A 24,665-nucleotide genomic window follows, 5' to 3' on the forward strand; every position below is an offset into this window, starting at 1 on the left:
TGCCTTCCTTTGGTCTAGTAGTCAACAAGTTGTATTCTACCTGGAAAATCATGAAATGTGGACTATTGGAGGGACCAGTCCTGTTTAACATCTGTTCAGTGATTTGGAAAAGGCATCAGACTGCACTCTCATCAGACTTGCACATGACACCATATTGGAGGGACCAACCAACACTATTAAGGACATGACCAGCCTTCAGAAGACTTGGGCTACAGGAATGGGCCAGCAGGAACCTTCAGAGATTCAGCAACACAAACGCCAAGTCCTGCATCCAGGAAGCAAATGCCCTCTACTATAATACAGGCTGGGACTGATCAGCTGTGGAGTAGCTTTGGGGTCCTGGTGGGCAGTGAGCTGGCAGTGCTCCAGTGCCCTGGCTGCAGAGAAGGCAAACAGCCTCCTCTATCAGCAAGAATGTGGCCAGTACATCAAAGAAAGTGATTACCCTCTCTACTCTACAGTCATTAAACTGTATCTCAAATACTCCACTCAGTTCTGATCTTCTAAGGCAAAAAAACCATCCCCAAACCTAACTGGAGCAAGCCCAGGGGAAAGCCACCGGGATGGTTGGGAGCTGAAGCACCTGCCCTGTGAAGACACTGAGGGACTGGGGTTTGTCCAGCTTGGAGAAGAGGCAGCTTCAGAGGGATGCAACTGCCTGATCCTATGAAGGATACACAACTTCACAGAAAGGAAATTTCTACACCAAAGGCAGCCTTGCCTTCAACAAGGCTAGAAGCAACCTTTGTATGTATAGAATCATAGAATCAGCCAGGTTGGAAGGGACGTCTGAGGTCATCAAGTCCAACCCTTGATCCACTACCGCTGCAGTTGCTAGACCATGGCACTAAGTGCCACATCCAGTCTCATCTTAAAAACTTCCAGGGACGGAGAATCCACCACTTCCCTGGGCAGCCCATTCCAATGCCTGATTACCCTCTCTGTAAAGAATTTCTTCCTAATATCCAACCTAAACCTCCCCTGGCAGAGCTTAAGACCATGCCCTCTTGTCCTGCTGATAGCTGCCTGGGAGAAGACACCAACCTGGCTACAACCTCCTTTCAGGGAGTTGTAGAGAGTGATGAGGTCTCCCCTGAGCCTCCTCTTCTCCAGGCTGAACAACCCCAGCTCCCTCAGCCTCTCCTCATAGGACTTGTGCTCGAGTCCCTTCACCAGCCTCATTGCCCTTCTCTGGACCTGCTCCAGCACCTCAATATCCTTCCTGAACTGAGGGGCCCAGAACTGGACACAGTACTCCAGGTGTGGCCTCACCAGCGCTGAGTACAGGGGAAGAATCACTTCCCCGGACCTGTTGGCCACACTGTTACTGACACAGGCCAGGATGCCATTGGCCTTCTTGGCCACCTGGGCACACTGCTGGCTCATGTTCAGCTTCCTGTCAATCCAAACTCCCAGGTCCCTTTCTGCCTGGCTACTCTCCAGCCACTCTGCGCCCAGCCTGTAGCGCTACAGGGGGTTGTTGTGGCCAAAGTGCAGGACCCAGCACTTGGCCTTGTTGAATCTCATCTCGTTGGAATCAGCCCAACTCTCCAGCCTGTCCAGGTCCCTCTGAAGAGCCCTCCTGCCTTCGAGCAGATCAACACTCCCCCCCAACTCAGTGTCATCTGCAAATTTGCTAATGGTGGACTCAATCCCCTCATCTAAATCATCAATAAAGATATTAAACAGAACTGATCCCTGGGGGACACCACCAGTGACCAGCCGCCAACTGGATGCAGCACCGTTCACCACCACTCTCTGGCCCCGGCCCTCCAGCCAGTTCCTAACCCAGCACAGAGTGTCCAAGCCGTGGGTTGCCAGTTTTTTCAGGAGTGTGCTGTGGGAGATGGTGTCAAAGGCTTTGCTTTGTAGACACAACCACAGCCTTCCCCTCATCCACCAGGTGGGTCACCTGATCATAAAAGGAGATCGGGTTGGTCAGACAGGACCTGCCCTTCTTAAACCCGTGCTGGCTGGGTCTGATCCCTTGTCCATCCTGTAGGTGCTGTGTGATTGCACTTAGGATGATCTGCTCCATAACCTTGCCAGGCACTGAGGTCAGGCTGACGGGCCTGTAGTTTCCCGGGTCCTCCTTCTGGCCCTTTTTGTGGATGGGTGTGACATTTGCCAACTTCCAATCATCTGGGATCTCCCCAGTGAGCCAGGACTGTTGGTAGAGGATGGAGAGAGGCTTGGCGAGCTCTTCCGCCAGCTCCCTCATCACCCTTGGGTGGATCCCATCTGGTCCCATAGACTTGCAGGGATCCAAGTGGCTCAGCAGGTTGCTAACTGTTTCCTCCTGGATTACAGGAGGGCTATTCAGATTCTTATCTCTTTCTACAAGCTCCAGAAGCCAGGCGTCCTCAGGACAACCTGTCTTACTGTTGAAAACTGAGGTAAAGAAGGTATTAAACACCTCAGCCTTTTCCTCATCTTTGCTAACTATATTCCTGCCCATGTCCAATAAAGAATGGAGGTTTTCCTTGCCCCTCCTTTTGCTATTGATGCATCTGTAGGAGGACTTTTTGTTATCCTTCAAAGAAGTGGCAAGATTAAGTTCAAGTTGTGCCTTCGTCTCTCTAATTTTCTTTCTACATGACCTAACTATATTCCTAAACTCTTCCTGAGTAGTCAGCCCTTTTTTCCATAATGGGTAGGCTCTCTTTTTTACCCTAATTTCCTTCAAAATCTCCCTGTTCAGCCAGACCAGTCGTCTTCCCTGTCGGCTTGCCTTTTGGCAGACTGGGACAGCCTGCTCCTCTGCTTTCAAAACTTCCTCCTTGAAGCATGTCCATCCCTCCTGGACTCCTTTGTTTTCAAGGGTTGTTTCCCAGGGTACACTCTGAACCAGTCTTCTGAATAGGCCAAAATCTGCCCTCCTGAAGTCCAGCATAGAGGTTAATTAATAGTTTAGTTACCTGATGTTTGTCATATTTGCAAAACAAAATCTAAAAAATATTTTGTCCTCCTCTGAGAGGCTTCACTTTAGACATTTTGACTTTTATTTTTCCATCAAAGCTAGTTCCTTAATGAGGCTCCAGCAAGGAGAGAGTTTAAAAACAATTACTAATGACACAGAAAATGACAACACTGTCTCAAATACTGAGCAGAGGCACTTCCACAGAAAAACAACACCTAAGCATAAACAATTGATTAAACGGTAATCTCCCATGCTGTACATATCTTTTGTACTGGAAAAGGCAAATTGCCATATAAGCAACGTTTCAATAAATTCAGCTGACTAGAAAGTTGCAATTTCACAGACTTCTGGAATTTCTTAGACACAGTAATTTTAAATGAATCCTTCATAAAAATAATTTTCAGTATTTTGTTAGATGTAAAGCTTTTATACAGTTTGAGTAATGAAAAACCTCAACATTAGCTCATACAGTGGAAATAGTCATTCCTTGCCAAGACAACCATTACATCCCCATTTGCCATTTATTATTCTTTTAAACTGAATAGAGAGGATTGCTCTTAAGAGATAGTCTAGATATGAATCTCTACTATCCAATTACTTATGTACTCTCTTTCAATTTCTCAATGGATGGCTCTTACTATCTCTCATAAATCAATCTACATCAGTTGCTTTTGTGAAAAGTCTTTAACATAAATATTAATACTTTGAGCTACTATTTTTCCTCCAATTCTACATAGTATCCTTAGGTTCCTTCAGGAAATTACTTCATGTATCATTCAAGCTTTTAAAATAAAACATATATATCTACTTGAAGGTTAGGCTTCTGACTCTCATCCTATAAACATCAGTCATCTAAAACAATTTCCAGAAGTACTGGAAAGTTTAAAAGTGGGCACACTATAATTAAACAGGAGTCAAACTTCTAATCTGTTGAAAATGCCACTGGGCATCTGCATGTATTCCAATGCTCTATGACATACTATGTAAAGAAAACAAATACAAGGGAAATTAACATTCAGTCAGAATGTGTATGAGCGTGGAGCTTGACCTAACAAGCAGACAGATTTCCAAGCTCGTGACAGCCCATGCAATTCTTTTTAGCTTATCTGCAGGCACTCAGTATGGCTAAAGTTCTAATTTAGAAAGTATGTGAAAAGGTTAGGGAAGAAAGAGAGGATCGTGATTATTCACAGTTCAGCAAAAATCTGTTTTCTGAGTTTTAGACTCTGGGGATTCCATAGTAAATTTAGGAGAAGAAGCTGGAATTTCCTGATCTGGCAGATATAACCTAGGGTGGGGGAAGGATAATTCTCAAAAGAGCTTTCAAAGGTGGGTTTAGAATTTTGCCTGACAGAACAATGATTGATTTAAATCCACCATAAAAAGAGAGATCTGATCTTCTGACAAGTCTTTGAAATGGTAGAAGCTAATAGGAATCATTAGCACTGCATGCTTGCTTAATGAAAAATCCATTCTTTTACATTTAGTTCTAAACATTTTTAACACACTTGTGAGCTTATCATCTCATGCTTGAAGTTGTCAGTATACTAAGCACCTCTTTCTGTGCCATGCCATGAAGAACTAAACTTTTATAGGCAAAAACAGTACGGAAGAAAGGTAGGAGTTTTCAATAAAATAAAACATGCATTCCTTCTTAAATGTGATCTGCATAGCTCTTCACTTTTCAGTACATGGTAATTTCATCCTCTCCCAACCTAATTTCTACGTTTCATCTGTTTCAGCAGTTTTAACTCTGAACAAATAGTGTGAAAACTCTGCTCTTTACTAGAAGTCCAGGTGAAAGGGTCCAAGTCCTGTCTTTTTTTGCTGCTGCACTGTTTCATGCCAAAGACACAAAAAGAATTTAATTTTGCCCATCACATTTCCTCTCCTTCATCATACTGCTTTCTCTATGTTAAATTCATTGTACTTCTATCATTTGTATTTATAATAAACAGATTGTAACAAGGTCTCTGGTTTGGTTTACATAAACTTACTTAAATAGCAACAAGAACTAGAGACCTCTGCCAAACGGTATCAGAGCAGTCTCTGGGTACCAGTGAAGAAACAGTATTGTTAATTTCTTAACATTACAGTATTTCAATCATTATTAGCATTTCTGTATTTACACATAGAAGACATTCTGTCTAGAATTGATTTCTGCTTTCCAAAATCTAATCATAACAGCAGATATCTTTTATTTGTAATCCTAATAAGCACAAAAACCCACCACTCAAAACCAAACACCACCACACGTAATTTCTGATAATGACACCTGGCTTCATTTGACAAGAGTCTGCAGAAAAAATACATAGCCTTGTGCAACAGAGATGAATAAAGTTTGCAAAGTAACTAACAGTGTTATCTCCTTGTTTTTCCATGCCTGGATTGTTCTTCCTGTTGTCCCTCTACAGCCAGCAGCCAGCTGCTGGGAGATACACAAGGAAACAGCAGTGCTTGGTGACCCTCACCGGCAGCCAAAGAATTAGTCTGGTTGATGGAGCGTGGCAATCCACTGCGCCAGCTGAAAAAAGCAGGCTAGGGCATTTTTTGATTCTTTCACTGGACTTTGGGAAGGCAAAATCTCTTCCTTTCGCAAACCTGACTAGAAAGCCTAACTGATGTCCAAAGGGCCTTTACTGTACTGACATTTGCTATGTTTAAGCTATAACCCAAGTCCCTTATGAATGGTCCAAATACTTATGAATGGCTGTAACCTAGAGTGTGTTGCAATATGGATGACTGCAGGGACAGTAGGGACACAGGTAAAAAGATTCACGTGGCATGATGCTCCTGTGATACCCACATTAGCAGAAAGACTGCCAAGTCTGTCAGAAGAGCAAAGCGGGACAGAGTATTTCTTGCAGAGAATAATTTGCGGTCACTAGGTGCAGACTGAGGTAGAGAGGGGTCAGGGAAATCCCTTAGCTGAGGTTAGGGGGGGATGTCTGCAGCCCGAAAACTCCCCACTAAGATAATACAAGGACTTAAACACCTCAACCCTGACCTTCAAGTCTTTGTTCCCTTCTGTTTTGCTGTTGTGGTCCAAAAAGCAGAACTAACAAGAAGTGTATAGTGCAAATCACAACCCTTCTGCCAGTCACTAACAATTCTAGTTGTGTTGTTAAGCTGCCAACAAGCTAAAATGTACTGCAGACTTCAGAGCATTGAAAAATGCTTCATTCTCCTGCTGCCATCACCCTTACCTACTTTTTATTTATTCCATACTGTTCACACCGATGGAGTGATGTATTTGAACAGGTTGAGACCCATTCTTTTCATCACACTCCTATCTTTTGCTTATTCGCTGGAGCTTTTTCTGAACCTAAAGAGAAATGATCAAATTCTAAGAACAGAGGGCACACAGGACATGGTACTTGAAGCTGGGAACTGCTGTTGATAAAAATCTGAGAAGAATTTATGGAGATCACAGACAGTCTTTGACTGGTTAAATGTTTCTATTGACAGGCACACCTCTTAACGCTATCCATAGGACAATGATTACATTCCACAGGAATTTCTACAGCACTGTTTCTCCCACCCTAAATTTTTCAAAATGATCCATTTCCAAAACTGAAACCTAGATTTTCCTGTTGCCTTGGGTTATGGCAGTTCAGAAAACAGAACCAGGATGTTCAGGTACCTCTTCCACCTCATTCATTTGGGGGTTGGTTTTTCAATAGCACCAAGTCATTCTGAGCCAGGAAAGGAACTGGAATCTGACTCTTTCACATTCCAGACCACTACACTGACTAACAAGCAATAAAATCTTCCCAGTCTTTTACACTCCCAAAAGAGCCCTGACACAAATTTTTCATCAAAACAGAAGAATGGAATGTTCTATACAGACTTATGAACACTAACTTCTGAAAAAAAAAAAGCTTATTTTAATATATCACACAACTTCAACTGTCACTTTGTCTTTTGACATTCATTTTCTCCCTTTTCTTCTGTGGTGGTGGGAAACAGTTTTCCCCCTGAAGTTATAAAATGGTAAAACCCCAGGGGGTGGTGACCCTTGAAGTTTTGAGGTTTTACCCAATGAGCGCTTCTGCAAAATATAAACATATCACAAGCAGAACGGAAGAGAAGGTTGTTGTAGTTGTTGTAGAAGAAGTAGCCATGTTGTAGAGCCACGAGGAAGGGGCTCGGAGCCCCTTGGGGCCTCTGGCCCCCCCAGCCCCTGGCAGGGGGGGTTATAGGGACTTGGAACAGCGTAAGGCTGGGCTAAGTACCTGTGGCTGAGAGCTGAAGGAGTTTCTCTACTGTAAGAAGCAGCAGGAGCAGCGGCAGAACTGCACTGACCGAAGAATCGGTGGCAGAGAGGCAGAAGAGGTAAGACCAAGCAGCAACAAGCATGCAGCTGAGCAGGAAGACACAGAGTTGTCTGAGAGAGCCGAGAGAGAGCCAGCAGCAGAGAGAGAACTAGGCTCTACACAGAGAGAGACAGAGGTTGGGGTAAGAACTGAATCAAAGACCCCCAAACTCCTTGGAGACTCCTAGAAAGGAAGGGATGATGGACTTTTAGTCTTGGAGTGCTACAGCACTGCAGGAAGGAGCTGAAAAGCTCAGAGAAGGAATGCAGAGAGGGTGACCTTGCCCCCCCCTGCTGCTTGTGACAGAGCACAGAACTCTGCAAAGGGGACTTGAACCCCCTGAAGATACAGACCGTCACGAAGACCCCTGTGCTTCATGGTATGATGTGGTGACGCAACTGTTGTCTGGGTGAACGTAGCCCACGGAAGAGAAGACCTTTGCTTGAAGACGAGTGGCCGAGGGGCTTGGATACTCCCTTGTATGTATACTGGCAGAGATCCAGCTACAGCTGCTGCATGAGAAGAGGACAGATGCCTGCTGCCTTAGAGACATTGCTGCTCTGAGAGTAGAAAGGGATCTTTTCCTTCTTCCCTCCTGGACTTTTATTTGGAGGGGAGAAGAGATTTGATCCATTGTAAATACTTATGTCATGGTAGAGATAATTAAGATTGTATATAATGTATTGTAGTATTTATTTTGTACAGTCATTGTAATATATTCCCTTCCCCCATTTTTGAGTCTCGTGTGGTGTCTGGAAAAACCATCTCACACTGGGTTGAGATGTGGGAGGGGGTTTGGACTAGGGAATTGGATTTTGGAGTTCTCAAACCATGACATCTTCTGCCTGGTTTATTAGTGACAGTCCAGTGAAAAGCCCACATAGCACACCACTGCCATGTTGATATTTTCAATAGACTACTAAAGCAGTTTTGCTTTTGTACACCACTGTTATGGACATCTTGGAACTATCCCTATGACAAATATATCTCTTACTTTCCAGTCCACCAGCAACTATTAGTATAATAATTATTCATTACATAATTTATGGCTTCCAGTGGAAGAATAAAGCAAAATAAACAGCAACTATCATTTGCTAAAGAAGTATTTCTGTATCTTTTAGCTTGAAATGACATTTTTTGGAAACAAAAAATAAATTAAATATAGAATTACTATTCTTTCTAAAATTGCAAGAATTTAAGAAACAAAACAAACCATGTAGTACAAAGAAGATTAGAAAACGCTAGGATCATCAAGAACCGCATGTAATTTAAAGGTAACTTCAAAATAGCCCTCAATCAAACCAAACGTAGCCAGCAGGCCAATTCTTTCAAGTATTCATCCACAGGTAGTAATTTAAAAAACAATCACAGAGGTGAATAAAAGCTGTTATGATCTATGAAGTACAGCAAAGTGTCATTCAGGAGAGTTGTTTTCAATCATCCATCTCTGAAAGTGCCTTCTGGAACAAACTTTAAAATACTGTCCCTTCCAAAGTCACATTTGAAGGAACAGGAAAAAAAACAACTGTAATGAGATGCTTCTAATACATTTAGTAGTAACTTTAATATTGCACTGCATATAACGTAGCCCACACAGAGGTATCTTTAATAAACCAACCACTAGATGTAACACACATTTTCCTCACCAAATTCTATAATTCAAATTATTAGAAGTACAATGATAACTCCAAAGTGTGGGAGATCTACATCGATATCAAATAGAGTTGCTCTTCAAAGTGATAAAGAAATTTAATTTCTACATTTTTGCTTGTAGAATTGATAGCTAAAGCAAATTGAAGCTTTAAATCTTTTTACAGACACTACTAAAGCGAAGAGTGGTTGAGTTACTGTCATTATGCTGCTAAACAGCACTTATAACCTCCAACTACTCTCATAATTCCCATTCCAATATAGCACATTTTAGTCTCCTTGTCCCACAGCTACTTGATCATCTGATTTTTCCATTAAAGGTACAGGTGTTTGGGATTAAGGACTTCATGTCAGGTATGGTAATAAGTATTTCCTTGCATTTAAACAGATTACATCAAGACTACTTTGCTGAAACTAGTATCTTTTTTTAAAATATGATGTTTAGTTAATTTGATGATCTAACACTGATAAAGCCATATTTACCCACATATGCTTGGTAAATAATGAAGACAAAGAACCTCTGGAAGAGATCTGGTCCAACATACTACCCAATGCAGGACACTTCTGAAATCAGACCAGGTTGCTTTGAGTCATGCCCACAACCATTCAGGGTAACCTCTTGTAGTGTTTGACCACAAATCCCAGGCTACACTGTCAATTTTTTTGGATGTAGTAAATCACTGCAATTCCATTTGCAATTATTTTTAAACCTCTTCTAGGATACAGATTATACATTGGCCCATCAGTTTCAATATAATGAACAGTATTAATTTCATCTCCATGTTAACCACTCTGTGGTTTCTATCAAAAAAATTTTTCATCAGTTGCCCGCTGTTACTTTCACATACTTTAACATTTGTGTGGAAGACCAGTCAGTATTCATGTGGTACACATTCTATACCTATTCTATATATGTAATTTATCCTTAGTCTCCACACCATCCAGAGATTGTGCTTTCACAACGTGAAGTCTTCAGTACCAAAGCTAGTGTAAGGAGGACGAGTCATCTTTTCAAAATAATAATTTTTTAAAAAGAGGTAAATTGACTTTTCTCTGATGCAGAAGTACTACAAGCTTATGTTGTGATATGACCTTTATTGCCATCTTTTTTCATTTTTGCTCTCGCTGCTTTTAAGCCTTTCTACTCTGATTCGCAGCAAAGTTGCACAAACAGATGTGTAGTACAGTTGAATGGGGGGTGTCAAAAAGAAGCAAAAAGTGGAAAGAGAAATACCTTCAGCTCTTACTAGCACAAAATGTTATTCACAAAATCAAAACTTCATTGTCTACTAGTCTCATTTCTCTCTTTCATAAAGTCATCTGTGCATCAGACAACTCAAACTGACAAGTGTCAGCCAAATATTGCCCCAATCATTTTATATCATGAACCATTTTATTCCCTGAAAGAAATTTAGAGATGTTTTCACATGAAAATCAAATATATCTCAACCAAACAGGTAGAATTGAAATACAGTAATGCACTAACATGTTTCTCTGAAACAGAACAGCAAACATGGATTTTGTAAAATTTTGCACTTGATTCTTTTTATTTAAAAAATAATTAAAAATAAAGACTGTTATTTATTATATAGACTCTCTGCCCACTTTCCTCCCTTACGACTTAATATCTGATTTCTATTACCTCCTATATTCTTAGGATATTTCTACAGCAGATCCAAAGGTCTTAACACTGGAGACAAAAAATTTGTCCCTAAACTGCCTCACTTGGACCTTAATGAGTTTGTCCACAGCAGTGGGAAGTTTATTTACACTCCTTGATTAGCTCAAAAGTCTATGACTTCAGGGTAGATGTTATTGAAAAGACAACAGATCACACAGTATAGGAATGGCTGCTTTGAAAGATTTTGCCATCCCAATATTCCTTTTTATCTTCATCATCAAGCAACATCAGGTTGATCAACAGCCAAAGGAGATATCCCCAGGAGAAACAGAAAGGTAACAATCTCTGGCTACATCTCAACTGGGAAAAGTGGAGTTTGGGAGTGCTTTTAACCTCCTGAGTTACCAGACACTATAGCAAAGTGAAACTTATCTAAGTATCAGTCCCATCTCTCAATGCTGACTTCTGGATCAGCTGGGCCAAAAGAGACCTATGACCTGTTATGGTCAGGACTACAGTTCAGGTGACCACGGGATTAGGTTTCCAGGGTATGTGCTCATACACATATTTCTGTTTAGATGCAACCTTTCTTAAGTTGGATCAAACCTGACCTTTGCATTAAAAGCCACTGTAAGAAAGAGAAGCTGCAGAAAAGACTAATATAAAATCTCCTTATCTCTCTAACTCTCTTACCAAGAGGATAAAAACATCTAGCTCAACTTTTGCTAGACATCAGAGTATTAACATGACATGAAAGGTGGAATGAGAGAGCCCAAGAAAGAAGTTTATAAACATTCTGCAGTGGAATACCTCCAAACAGAGCTTGCAATCCAGCACAAAGAATATATTTTCAGGAAAAAAATATATATCAGGTTTCACAACTTCCTCTTCTTTCAGTACAGCTGCTTTTTAAAATATGTCTGCTTTCAATAAGGCATCTGCATAAATGACTGCCTGTGGAGAGACAAATTCCATGTATTAGTCTAAAGGGGTAATGTCTTCCCTTAAGATTCTTGTCCTTCAAAATTTTTGCAAGTATTCAATCATCTTACATTTAAAGTTAAGTACTAAGTTCCTATGTAATCAAAAAACCCATCAGGACATCATCATCATCAAGGCCACATGAAAACCTTCATAGTATCTGGATGTTACTGTGTTCATCATCACATCAGCTTTAAATATCACCAAAAGTCTTAAACAGATGGGTACTAGTCACGCATAAGTACAAAGAGGGGATTCAGACAAAGTTCTAATACTGGCCATTTTAAAAAACTAACAGTATTACAAAATAGATGTTTATGACAGCTCATTCCCAAAGGATCTGTTAGAAACCTACTACCTTAATAAGTACTGCCACAAGAAGGGTACTTTGGTAAGTACTGTCACCCCTCAACACCAGACACCTGCAGTGATAATGTTTCAAGAACTTCAGGCAGCTGGATGAAGCTGCTTAACTAACTAGGACACCTGCCAAATTCAGAACAAAATCAAAAATGAAGTGTTGATTACAGGAAGGTTATTTCAAGGGGGTTTGTTTGGTTGGGTTTCTTTAGTTTGTGTTTTTTGTTGTTCTTGCTGTTTGTTTTTTTAAATACTCTTCCTACATTTTTTAAAATACTAGCCACATCAGGCACCACAACTTTAAGCAGAAAGAAGGTACCTTACAATTTCTCAGCAAACCCTAACTGACAAAAAAAAAAAAAGTACATGAAATATCAAGTCTAGGAGGTTCTAAAGGTTTTGCACTAAAAATCTTTAACTGTTCTTCATCTGTCCTCCAAGCTCATTTTCTTGCCAAAATCTTGCCTGGAAAAATAAAGTTTTGATGGCTTTCACGTATTCTGAGCAAACAGGCCAGCCAGGTCTTGAATGCAAATCAGCAACCTGCCACAGTACAGAAATCTATGGCTCATTTTATATCATTGGAAGTCATGCTAGCAAGTGAGGCAGAACAACCACACAAGCAAATGAAAACATAAGAAAGAACCAAACCCCCAAATCCATATCACCATAATAACTTCTTTTGCTATCAGCAATTCACCTTCTAGACCGCAGCATCATTAACTTCGCTAACAGCAGCCCAACCAACTAACGATGCCTTAGCAAACCTTGAACTTCAGTCCACTACAGTCTTTGTCTCAAAGAGTAGATATAAAAAGAGAGCCTAGGGATTATCAGTAACAGAAAAACCAACCAAACAAAAAAACCAACCAACCAACCAACCAAAAAAAAACCAGAAAAGAATATGCAAAGTTCTGAAACTTTCAGAACAAATTATCTGTTTACTGTGTATTAAATAACCCTGCATATTAAGCCTTACTTGCTGCAGTAGTAAACCACTGACCATGCTGGCTTGACTACGGTGTTTGCATACTTTCCTGCATCCCATAATATCTCTAGTCATTTAAACATTATTTCAGGAATGTCCTGTAGAGGTCTCAGATGATTATTCACATCCATAACATTCTACTATTCACCAGAATGACTGTAAATGTGTTAACAGTTCATTTCAAACATTGCAGTGCTGACAGCATGACAGAAAGAGGTCTTTAATCCTTGTCAGATTGCTGCCTTGAATTGCATTCTCTTATGTATAACCATTTACTAATCAATGCTTAAGCCAAATATATTTTAAATATTTTATACTTCCATTCCAAAAGATCCTCCTTCATAATGTAACCCAGTAAAGCACCACCTCAGCCTGCCACTTCTGCGTGGCAGGGAACTGGGAACTACAAAACAAAATGTGAAAAACTTTGGCAAAATTCCTACTATTCAGGAACATTAATGCATGAAAACACAGAAGAAAAGACCTTGAATTTTGGAGTTTCTCTACAGGTCTACATTCCAAACCAATTAATTAATTGATCCATAAATTAAAGGGAATGCTGTTACTTCAAAAGGGTGAAATTCAAGTCAGACCCTCAGAGATCACATCTGAGCAATATCCTGCTTTCTTGATCTTACTCCAACCCCATGGACATTCCAATGCTGGTTTTGTATTTTGTCACTGTTCAACCTGGAATTTAGTACTAAATGGTTTTGTACCTTAGACTCATACCATAACTTAATTTGCAAGTCTTTCTGAGAGAAGTCCCTAGCCCTCCAAACTGAATTGCTCTGAATTCCATCCAAACTAAAAAGAGAGGCTATGTGCAAGCCTTTGCACTTAAAGTCTCAAGAAACAAAAACCCCAAAATACCATTTGGGTTCAGATCCTGCAGAACAATAAAACTTTCCATTACTGGGAATGTAACTCAAATAAATTCAGTACCTCAGAAAAAATACAAACATGAATAACTTTTTGCAAGGGTCATAATTTAAAATTTATCACAAATTACCGTACAAGATGATGATGTGTTAAGGCAGCACTAACAGAATTAACTGAAAAGGACTTGATTTTTCTTTTTTATGATATGTGATTACACTGACTATACATTGCAGAGGTCTTGGGAATATGGGGATCAGATTTGGATGGATAGTGAGCTTAGGTACACTTGGGAGTACATCCCCAAGAGTACACAAAAAGTATAATTAAGTGCCATATAGCCCTTAGGCAGAACCATGACCTATGTCACAGTTTTAACAATAAATTAAGAACACAAATAATGTGTTAATACATTCCTACCAAGACAACACTTCCTATATAAAATAGTAGCTCCTAAACTTCTGAAATCTCATGACTTTCTCACAGGATGTTCTCCATATCTCTTAAAAATAATTATTTGGTGCTGTACCAAGAAACAATGTATACAGAGATACCTCAAGCTGGGTATTCACAATGCAACTCAGGACAGCCAAAACGTTTTAAAACTTAAATCACATCCTCAGTAACAACACACATATGACAACAGAAGTACAATTAGACTTGAGTGGTGGATAATTTATGGAATGTGGATAAAATGACCCTTAGCTCACAAGGAAATTTTGTATCACAAGCATCTCTTACAAATCCACCGAAGAATAAACATAGGTCAAAGAAGCTTCTTAAGCAATAGTAACCACAAATTCACAGAAGCAAAGTCCATTAGATGCCAATACACGTCCTACTTTTCCCACCGCCTTTCCAAAAGCAAGAAACACACCCAAATAGTCCCTCTCTAGGTCCTCTCCCAGCTATTTCAGCCTTACTGCACTATAAACCTTTTTCCATTGACAACTGCTCCCTAGAAGCCAAAACCAGCACCCCCTTGGTCAGACTCTGCACCAGTCAGGCTACAGTCAGAATGGCTCATGAACACGAACCAAACCACAGGGCGAGACTGTAATCATTTGCTAAGTAACAACATTTAAAAAATACAGGTAATTTGCTAATAATAGCATTTAAAAAATCTAGCACGTAAATCTGAATCACATCTTGTTCTCTGATGCACATCAACTGTTTTTTAACCAACAAATTTTGCATAAGGTTACTTCTAAGAAGAATTCTGAGTTTTAAAAGAGACATTTTGTTAGCATTGGTGAAGAGGTAGAAAATTCTAAGTCTACATTGACATTTTTTGCATAATCAAAGAAATATGTATTAAGAATGAAGAGACTAGTCTTTGAATAAGAGTACTTGTTCTCTATCAGATCATCACCACCTCTCATGAGACAGGCATTTCTAGGCTAGACTGCAGTTTAACTATTGACAGTACTAAACAAAGGATTTCATTATTTGCCCACCAAAAACAAATAAATGTCTTTCCCTAATAATTTTCTGCAGTCCATCATGGACAGCTACCAATGTTAAAATGCCCACTTTTTCAGCTGAAGGGGCCCATACCTCATCTTCTGGAAGTATTAAGAGAACCACATAGCAAATCACCCTGCCCAGAAGTGTCCTAGAGAGCGACAAGCAGAAGAGACCAGAATTGTTCCTCCTCAGCGTGATCCCAATAAAAACACTGCCATGCAGTGATACGACAGGGGACACCTGTGCTTTGGTCAAACTCATCTTGACAAGATGCTACTAAGACATACGGCTGCCACATAGCTAAAAGGCAGGCACTATTCATCATGCATTGGCCATATTTTCTGCCATATGGTATGATGTGCTTGCACACAATTTGCAGGTTTTATCAAAAGTTCATCTGCCACGATTAAAACCAGATGCATCTTTGTCAGACATTTCCAACTCCACGAGGGAGGTAAGCTCTTGAGACTGAAGGGCCAGGCATTGAATTAGAGTAGGAATTCTTCACAGGTCAGATCTATAAGCCATAAGATAAACTTATCTGGGCAAGACTATAGTTTAGCACTTGAAAGTACTTTAAAAAGAAAAAATAGGTGTGTAAAGTACTATTCCTTCACTAACAACACACTTGCAGAGCTTAGTTAAAATATAGATTTTTCTAAATCTTTTCCTCTATACCAAAAGTGAAAAAATATTGGTATTTCTGGACACTGAATGCCTGATTACCAGAACAAACAGCATATTATGGAAGGCATCCCAGTATGGTTGTTCTTTTTGTTTTTCAAATAAAGATTAAAGTTTTACTTCATGAATTGAGAAAAATAGCACATACATATCAAAGCAGGTCCAACATAGAGTATTATGTAGCACACAGCAAGAGTATGCAGAAATTCGAGTTTGTTGTCCCTACTTCTTTACATACCCAAACAATTACTTTGAATACAATATTATTCAGAGTTGATGAGATAAAGTTGCCTTTCTTCAAGTACAAATAGTATCCAACTTCAAAGGACAGCATCCGATCTTGTTCTGTTAGATGCAAATGATTATTTCAGTTGATAAAATACACTGACAGACTGCCTCTAGCCCAGAAGTCCTAACCAACAAAAAAATTCTAAAAGCAAATTGGCCCTTAAAAAGTACATGTAAACAAAGGGGGGGGAAGCAATCTCTCCTCCAGGAAGCTCTTTTAAAAACAAGAGCCAGAGTTTGACTTCATCAGGTAGAAACTTCACCATAATTAATGGTTTTCCACAGAAAAAGTCACTGTGAAGAGTAACAGTATTCAGCAATACCCAACATGTGCTATTTAAAAAGACCCAAACCCTACACCCACAAAGCAAAACCCTACAAATTACTCAAGAAACACAAAAGGCAAACCATAACTACTATATAACTGCCCTTTTCAGACACTAGCTGCTCCTTCCAAATGAAGGCCATTTGTCCATACAGATAACAACCTCAAATGCATGAAGACAAATGGCTCCAGTTTGCTTCACACAATAAAACATTCACAATCTTGAATTATAACATTATTCTGGTGAGACACTTTGCAGCAGATCATAAAACACACTTTATGAATAATTAGGAACAAAAAGCACCAAAGTAAAATAATTTCTTATCTACTTTCATACACAGTAGAAATTAGCTATTCATAAACATATTGTCAACAGCAGCACATTCCCAAAAATAGATTCTAATACTGCAACTGTGCAATGACAAAATTTCTCTTCAACAAAAGCTTCACAGCAACATACATTTAAAAAGTCAGTAAAAAAGTCTGTAACATCATAAAGGTTTATTGGCGATAGAAAACATATTTAGGATCGAGATATCTGTGACAGTTGTACTACTGGTTCATAGCAAAGGTGAGCACAAAGACATGTACAAGAAAGCAATGGAGACATCCAACAAAAGAAATGGACACCGAAGACAACAGTTCCATGGCAACTAGGATTGATTTGCATCTTGATTTCTACAGTACCATCTTCCCCTTTTGCTCCCAGCTCTGGACTTGCCTCCAGCCTCACTAGTACTAGTACCCATTCAGTGACACAATGAGCTGATTCCGCTGGAAAACAACCCTAATACCAAGACATTTCATTTTAGTCAAATCACCTCCTGGGGTCAGTTTTGGTGGCAGAAGAAGGACACATAAACAGAACCATGACATTCTGGACTCAGTGGGCTGAATTGCCCCTCTGCAAGCGTTTTCCACTTCCCTTTCAGGTTTCTGTAAATTCATACCACAGCATTCTTACACACCACAGCATAACAGTTGTGGAATCTTAGCATCGTTTCTATTCATGCCTTCCTGAAAGTGTATAACTACGGAAATATTACTGTATGTAAATAAGTTTGTCATTTTCAATCTTTTCCATTACTTCCATAAGTATACTCCAGTTTCCAGTCATCTGTGTGACATCAAAATTGGTAAATCTCAAATAGCCAAAGGTTTTTTTAGGCTAAAAAGAAAAAAGTAGCAAGAAAGCTAAAACAAAACCCACTTTTGTCTCTAGATGTTACAAACATTAGTAAGTGGAAGTAGAGAAACCTCTTACCTTATTTTAATAACCTCAATTTCATGTTCAAAGCACAGAATTTTAACCAAACAGCTGAAGATAAGTTATTTAACTGGAAAAAAAAACAAGAACTGCTCATGTCATCCGTACAGATCTCTAAAGTTGTAAATATTTTTCCCTACTTGATCTATATATTGATCCTTGCCTGTAAAAATGAAAACTTAACTCTCAGTCATTACGCCAAAGTAAAATCAGTTACTCTTCTCTGAAAACAGAATTCTGAAGTATTCTTTCATTTAACCATACTGTGGTAAGACAACATACCTAGCAAACAGCTCAGCTCCATTCATTTGAGAAAAAGTCTATTTTCCTTCACATGTACAACTTCTCATTAAGACTTATGTTGTGCAAGACAACTACTGTAACACTATATTGTAAGTCAAGATAGGTTTTAATTGAAATAGCTCTAGTAGGCAAGTACTTCAGACACAGGTCTGGATAAACCACAGTCTAGACCACTTGCCCCACTTTACATACCAGGTCACAGTCCTTGGCTGTAACCAGCAGTACATACTTTGCACACATAAGCAAATACTCTGCAGCATTTCCTGACTTATTAACTTCACATGCTCTGAGATGAAAGATACAGTACAGCCCTATCACTTCCAGAGAAATAAAGAATAAAAGTGTTATCTCAGAGTTAACATAGCCATTTTCACTAATGCTAAAAATCAACAACACACAGCCTCAAGCAAATGACAGACTGGTTAAAAAACCCACATACACAAGCACTATTTTAACAGTGTCTGATGCTATCACAGCTATATCAGCACTGTAATATTAGAATTCTGCTTTACACCGGATAAACAAATGAAGGTGTCAGAACTTCAGACACAGCTAGCCTCTCATTGCACGTTCAGTACTTGCCTCAAAGGTTTATTTTCAATAAATATACATCAATTAAGTAAAAGCAGTCCCCAACCCATCACTGAAACCAGAATGAGATACCAGACAGTTTCACAGGGCACATGCACATTCCTGAGCAGACAAGGAGGCAGGAACACGTGGAATTAGGATAAAAACCAGCAAGTGATACTACAGGATGAAACCAAGAAGAAAAAGACATTTGGGGAGAAAAATTCTTGTCCTATCTCACTACAGGATTATTGCAAGCTGTACACATTGAAGTGCTATGACTGGAAGTCTTCTACCCACACACGCCTAAGCCACAGCAGCGTCCAGGAAAGAGACAGGATGAAAGTCCCTCTCCTCACATAACTTAAACCTCAGTATCTTCACTCTTCACAGTCTCTGCTGTTTACAGGACAAAAGAAAGCAAATTCCAATGAGAAGGTAAGGAACAAAGTGCCCTTCTTTTCTAAGGGAAAAGTGCAAGCAACACTTAAATGTTCTAAAATTCAGACAAATCCAATCTTGCACAAGTTACAGAATCCCATGCTAAAAACTGCTAGTGTTTTCACCTCCCCACAAGCCAAAAGCAGCAATGGAAACTGCACTCCCTATTCACACAGAAAACTCTTTCACTACCTCTTAACTCATAAAGTTCTCTGGTTTCTGCACATCCGATGTTCTCAAGCACTTTCTTGGTTACACAGTTAGCAAGTACTCTACAAACATACTAGCAAAACCATACCATGAACATTTCAAAAGTACAAATACATTTTAAACAGATTTTTCTCCTCAGTGGAAAGCAAAGTGAGGATAGAAAGACAGCATAGTTTGGTTTTCATACTCCTTACCACTGACAGGAGTGGGACAGGAGTGCAGATAAACATTTAATAAAGATCACTTGTAGCTTCAGAATTTGTGATGTAGAACTCATTGTAGCCAAGCTATTAAAAAAAAAAATCATCTGTTTTGAATCAGTTGTGATCAGCAATGTGTGCACTGGATTATTTATGACATAGAAACCAAGATATGAGAAGCTCTGCATTCATGGTAAGAAAACCAAGCTGAACCAATCAAGAAAACTGCTGAAAAATTCAGGGTATTGAGATTCCTGCTTCCCATTTCGCTCCTCATTAGTGCTTTATTCTGTTGGTTCCACTAAGAAATATAATAAACATAAGGCCCATTTACAATTTGTTGAATGATGGAAAAAAAGAGATATTTTCCTTTTCAAATTTCTGTCCCACCCCAAGTGCCTCTTAATTGTCTATCAGAAAAAGAAAAGAAACAAAAACACATCAATACCTTACCATATCTCAGTATCCCAAGAACCTGAGTTTCAAGGGAACTTCAAAGAAAAGTATGAATCCTCTAGCCCTTTCTCCCCTTTTCATCTGGCTTGTTCTCTTCAGTCCATAGTTGTATTTCTACAACTTTGTCAAGGATACAATTGATATTTTGGGCTACTCCCCGTCTTACAATAAAACGGTTTCAGAAGAACCATCAAGACTAGTAAGTACTCAGTTTGCTGTAGTGTGATGGAGTAATAAAAAAAGAAATCATAACCATATATTTAGTGAGTGAAAATGTTACTACAACTCTCACATTCTTGCCTTTATGTTTCTCTTTCTCATACTTTATATCTTAAAGGGCCCTCTCTTTTGGGCCACCAGTCTTCAAAACAAATCAGAACGGTACCCTAAGTGTTTGGAGAGAAAAATCACTGCTGAATAGTAGAAAACATTAAAAATCCCTGACCTTTCACAACACTCCTAAAACACAACAAGCCAAGTCACTCTTGCCCTTGAAAGAGTGAGATTCTATAACATCAGTGGGATTACTTAGATAAATGAAGTGGGCAAAACTGGAAACAGAGCCCCAAGCTTGAAGCTGATGTGAGGTTTTTTTTCACAGTTGTACGACAAGGCTATAATTACATTAACAAACCTGCACCATCTAAGCACTAACAAAAAACATATACTATCAGAACAGTCTAGAAAAGAACATGAGAAAAAGCATCACTATATTAAGAAAAAAACAACAACCACAAACACAGAATTTTCTAAGAAGCTTTGAAATATGGCATTTCCAACATCAACTTATTTCTAGATATGATTACTTTAAACCATTCCTAACTGTGCTCAAATACACCTGGCAGCCCACAACCATATGACTAATGTCTCACAGCACTAGTCTTCGGTATTTGTATCTTCTAAATCTAAGAGGATAAAAATTATTTAAAAACATCAGGCGTGACTTTTCTATGTAATCATCCAGGGAATGCAGTGTAACATTAGAAGGAATATTGTCCATAAAAACTTATCTATTTTACACTTGCTTTACCAATGAAAGATTTTAGGAGCCCATGTACATTCCACAAGAACATCATGAAAACTTTATCATCTCCATCAGAGAAAATAGCAAAAAAGTCCTAAAGTATCATCAGACAAGGGAATGTGTTTTCAGTCCTTCTGTAGAGGCCACTACTTTCATTTTGACAATTTAAGATATGTTTTTGAAACAGCATGAATCCAGATTTTATTGTATTGACAAACTTGGAAAATCACTTCTCAATTTTTTTGACAGCAAGCTCTAATTATGTCCTGTATGGTTTCCAAATGTATATTCTCTAAATAGCTGGAAGCGAAAATGGAATCTGGAGCAAAGCCATCACAGGGCTTTCATGCATTTCTTATTCATTTTTCCAAAACAGGTCACCAGTATAAATACTGACTGGAAACAGGGATAATGTAAATACAAATACTGCAAGTTGCACATTAAACAGGTTTGTCAGTCTCTCTTCTGTGCAGGCAATTCAGCTTCACAGTTGAGCCATGTACACTAAAGCATGGATTCTCTCAAGCACCTAGGGCAAAATTCCTTTTTGTTTGTTTTGCATGACTGACACAGGTTAACAATTATTTCAAACACTACTCTTCTGAAAAAGGTCTTTATAATCTGTAATGAGAACTAAGGAAGTAACCTCTCAGGACTTGATTTCTCTTTCACCTGTAAGATATTAATGAAACAATATTTATTCCATCTCTATAGGATGGCAAACACACAAGTGTTACTCACTTTGCTGTCTACTCTGTTAATAAGAGTGAAGATTCAAATTTTACCATCCAATACGTATAGTCTTGAACTTTTCAGGACTACAGAATGTGTTAAAAAATTAAATTAGTAGTATACTCATGAGGCGGTATTATAACAAGTGAACTCCGGTGTCACAATTTTGCTTTACTTCAATTATACCATCTTCTATTCTGCTTTGAAAACACAAATTAAAGGTCTAAAACTAAACAAAACTTCATATTCACTATTTCTAGGGACAGTAAAGCCAGAAGTTTTATAGTGCCTGCATTAAAAAAAAAAATCACCTGAGAAGGCCAGGTGTAACAAATAACATTGTCCTGTAATACCTTACCACCTCACTAATATTTACAAGGAAATTAACATGTTTTGAAGTACAGAGAAATTTCAGTATTAAGTTTGCCACTACTGGAATTTGCTGTTATAGCAAGTGGGAAGAGCAGTAGGCCTTACACAGCACATGATGCTTGTCAAAACTTTCCTATGCAACTTACAGCCAGCAAGCTTCGTGACAACTACCTTTTCTAATTTTATCTGAGAAACATAAGCCAAGGCCCTCATTTATAATTCAGTGCTGCTTGTTCCATAAATTTATAATGTCTTTTAAAACTTTTTTATAATTAGGCTGCACTGTTTTCAATAGCAACATCATACTTCATAATATGCACCAAGTTTTGGTTTCTAATTACTTTTCAGCACCGCTTTGGACAAAATATACGTTTTACAATAGGTATCTTGTGCGCCTGAGATCCTGCTATTAAAAACAGCATTGAAGCCGACTCTAAGAGTCACTAGCATCCCTCACCAGCTGGCAGACGTGCCCTGGGGCGAGCAGCCTTCCCGCTGGGTCCTTCGCTCGCCGAAGCACTTCCACAGGAGGTTTACAGAGCTCAGACCAGGGAAGGGCAACAAACACCCTGGGCTTCGGCTGGCGGGGAGTGAGCGGATTTGGGCTTGCTGAGGCCTAGCGAGCGCATGGGGCCTCCGCCAGCCGCGGTCCTTCCCCCCCAGCCCCGCACAGCGCTCCGGACGGACCGAGGGCCAGGGGAGAGGGGGCACAAGAGGGGCAGGCGCCCGGGATGCTCCGCCAACTGGGAGGGAGGGAGGCGGCCCCTCTCCGCAGAGCCCGGGGGAGAGGGACGGCGAGGAGCCAGCGCCTCCGCTTTGGGAGGGACCCGCAAACTTTGGTACCTGTCGGAACTCCACGAACGCCAGGAACTCCACGAACGCCAGCAACCCCTGGCCACTCCGGGAAGAGCTCTACGGGCTTTCCCTCCAGCCCCAACACGAACTCTCGCAACGGACTTAGTAATCCTCTATCCCCACGCAGGCAGGGGCTTCTCCTGCCGCCCCCCCCCCGCTCCGCGCCCCGAGAGGGGACCCCCTGGCGCACCTCCAGTCCCGAGGGGACCCTCGGGCGCGCCCCCCGCCCGTCCCCCCGCCCCGGAGCTGCCCCGGCAGCGCCGCTCCGAGCCCAACCCCGGCCGGGCCTCGCCGCCGCCCTGCCCTAGCGCCCACCTGTCCCGGGGGTCGATCCAGCTGGTCTGCTTGGTGTTATGATCGATGTAGAACACTTTGCCGTCGTAATCCCTTGCCTCCTCCCAGCCATCGGGTAAGGGGAGCTGCCCATTCCCCGCTTTCCTAGGCATGGTCGAGCGGTGGGAGTAGCTGCTCCATTGGGACAGAAAGAAAGACGGGAAGCGGGAAAAGCCACGACCTGGGCCGGGGAAGGGGCCAGGAGCGGGGGCTCGCGGGAGCCCAGGGAAACCCTGTGCGGCGGCCGGGTCTCAGTCCACCATGCCCGGGATGCCGCCTCGCCCGCGCCGCGCCGGCCGGGTCAGGGCTGCCGGCGGAGCCCAGCTGCCGTCTGGGCGCGGGGAGCCCGGCTGAGCCCCGGGCGGCCCCGGCCGCCGCTCATTAGCATGAGATTAGCATCCATCTCATCTACATGCACATTCCTCCCGCCGCATTCCTCAGGGTTAACCCTGCCCGCGCTGCCCGCCGGGACGGGCAGGCCGTGGCCGCGGATTCGGCACGGGAAGCGTCCGGCGGGGCAGCGCGTAGGGCAGGACGGCGGGGGAGAGGCTGCCAGAGGGACCCTCCTGCTTCCATCGGGCTCTGCCCGGGGGCTCGGCCGGCGTGAAGGCAGGACACAACTCCCTGCGGCAGACGAGGGCTCCGGCGCGTCCCCGCAGCCTGTCGGGACGCTGGGGAGGCCCGGGAGCCACGGCCGCCCCGCGGGGACAGCAGCGCCACGGCACGACGGACACCGGCGCGTCCCGTCCTTTGTCTGCCAAGTTGCCGCGGCCCCGCACCGGGTAGCGCAGGCGACTTTATCGCGGGGGATGTCCTGGCCCTGAGGGCTCAGGGAACGCGCCCAGGGAAAAGGCAGCTTTGCCAGTGCCTCCATCAGTCGTGGCGGTGTCGAGTTCCCTGTCCCAGCCCTTCACGGCGCGCTAACCTCACTTCACATCTTGTGAACTCTCCCTAAAAACTCCAGTAAGGCTCAAGGGTTCCCAAAAAGAACCTTCACGTTTAAAATACTTGAATTCAAAATTTAAATTAAAAAGTGAACTCTTCTTTAACCTTGGAAGTACCTAAACTTAGTGTCTTTAGTTTTGGTTTTATGTGTTTATTGGTTGGTTGTGGTTTTGTTTTGTTTTGTTTTTTTTTTTAACAGAAGCATCGGTGGAAAATACACGTACACCATGTGTGCCCTGAACCCTTGTGGCCTGAAAAGCAGGCAGCTAAGTCGCATTAAGTATAGAAACCAGGTGTGAGTTACTGTGTGTTTATCTCGCATTTGCCACAGGAGAAGAGTATCCCAGGCCGGTTACCATGGATAGAAGGTAACTTAATGAGCTCTATTAATTTGCATGTGTATCTGATTCCCAAGATCTGGCATCAGAAACAGAGCATCTGTGGGGGAATATGACTCTTTAGTTTAGTGGCTAGGACT

General features: G+C 41.2%; 1 protein-coding gene across 1 annotated transcript in view; it reads right to left on the reverse strand.

Moving 5' to 3' along the window:
* WWC2 (WW and C2 domain containing 2) overlaps positions 1 to 23,581 on the reverse strand; it is a 103,165-nt gene extending 79,584 nt beyond the window's left edge. The window contains exon 1 of the mRNA XM_027735820.2: positions 23,225 to 23,581. Coding sequence (XP_027591621.1) covers positions 23,225 to 23,355 — 131 coding nt within the window. The 5' untranslated portion in view covers positions 23,356 to 23,581. The remainder of the gene's footprint in view (positions 1 to 23,224) is intronic.
* Positions 23,582 to 24,665: the final 1,084 nt, after the last annotated feature.

This window comes from Pipra filicauda, unplaced genomic scaffold (assembly GCF_003945595.2).
Source record: "Pipra filicauda isolate LSUMZ 115617 unplaced genomic scaffold, ASM394559v2 scaffold67_size6003252_pilon, whole genome shotgun sequence".
NCBI lineage: Eukaryota > Metazoa > Chordata > Aves > Passeriformes > Pipridae > Pipra > Pipra filicauda.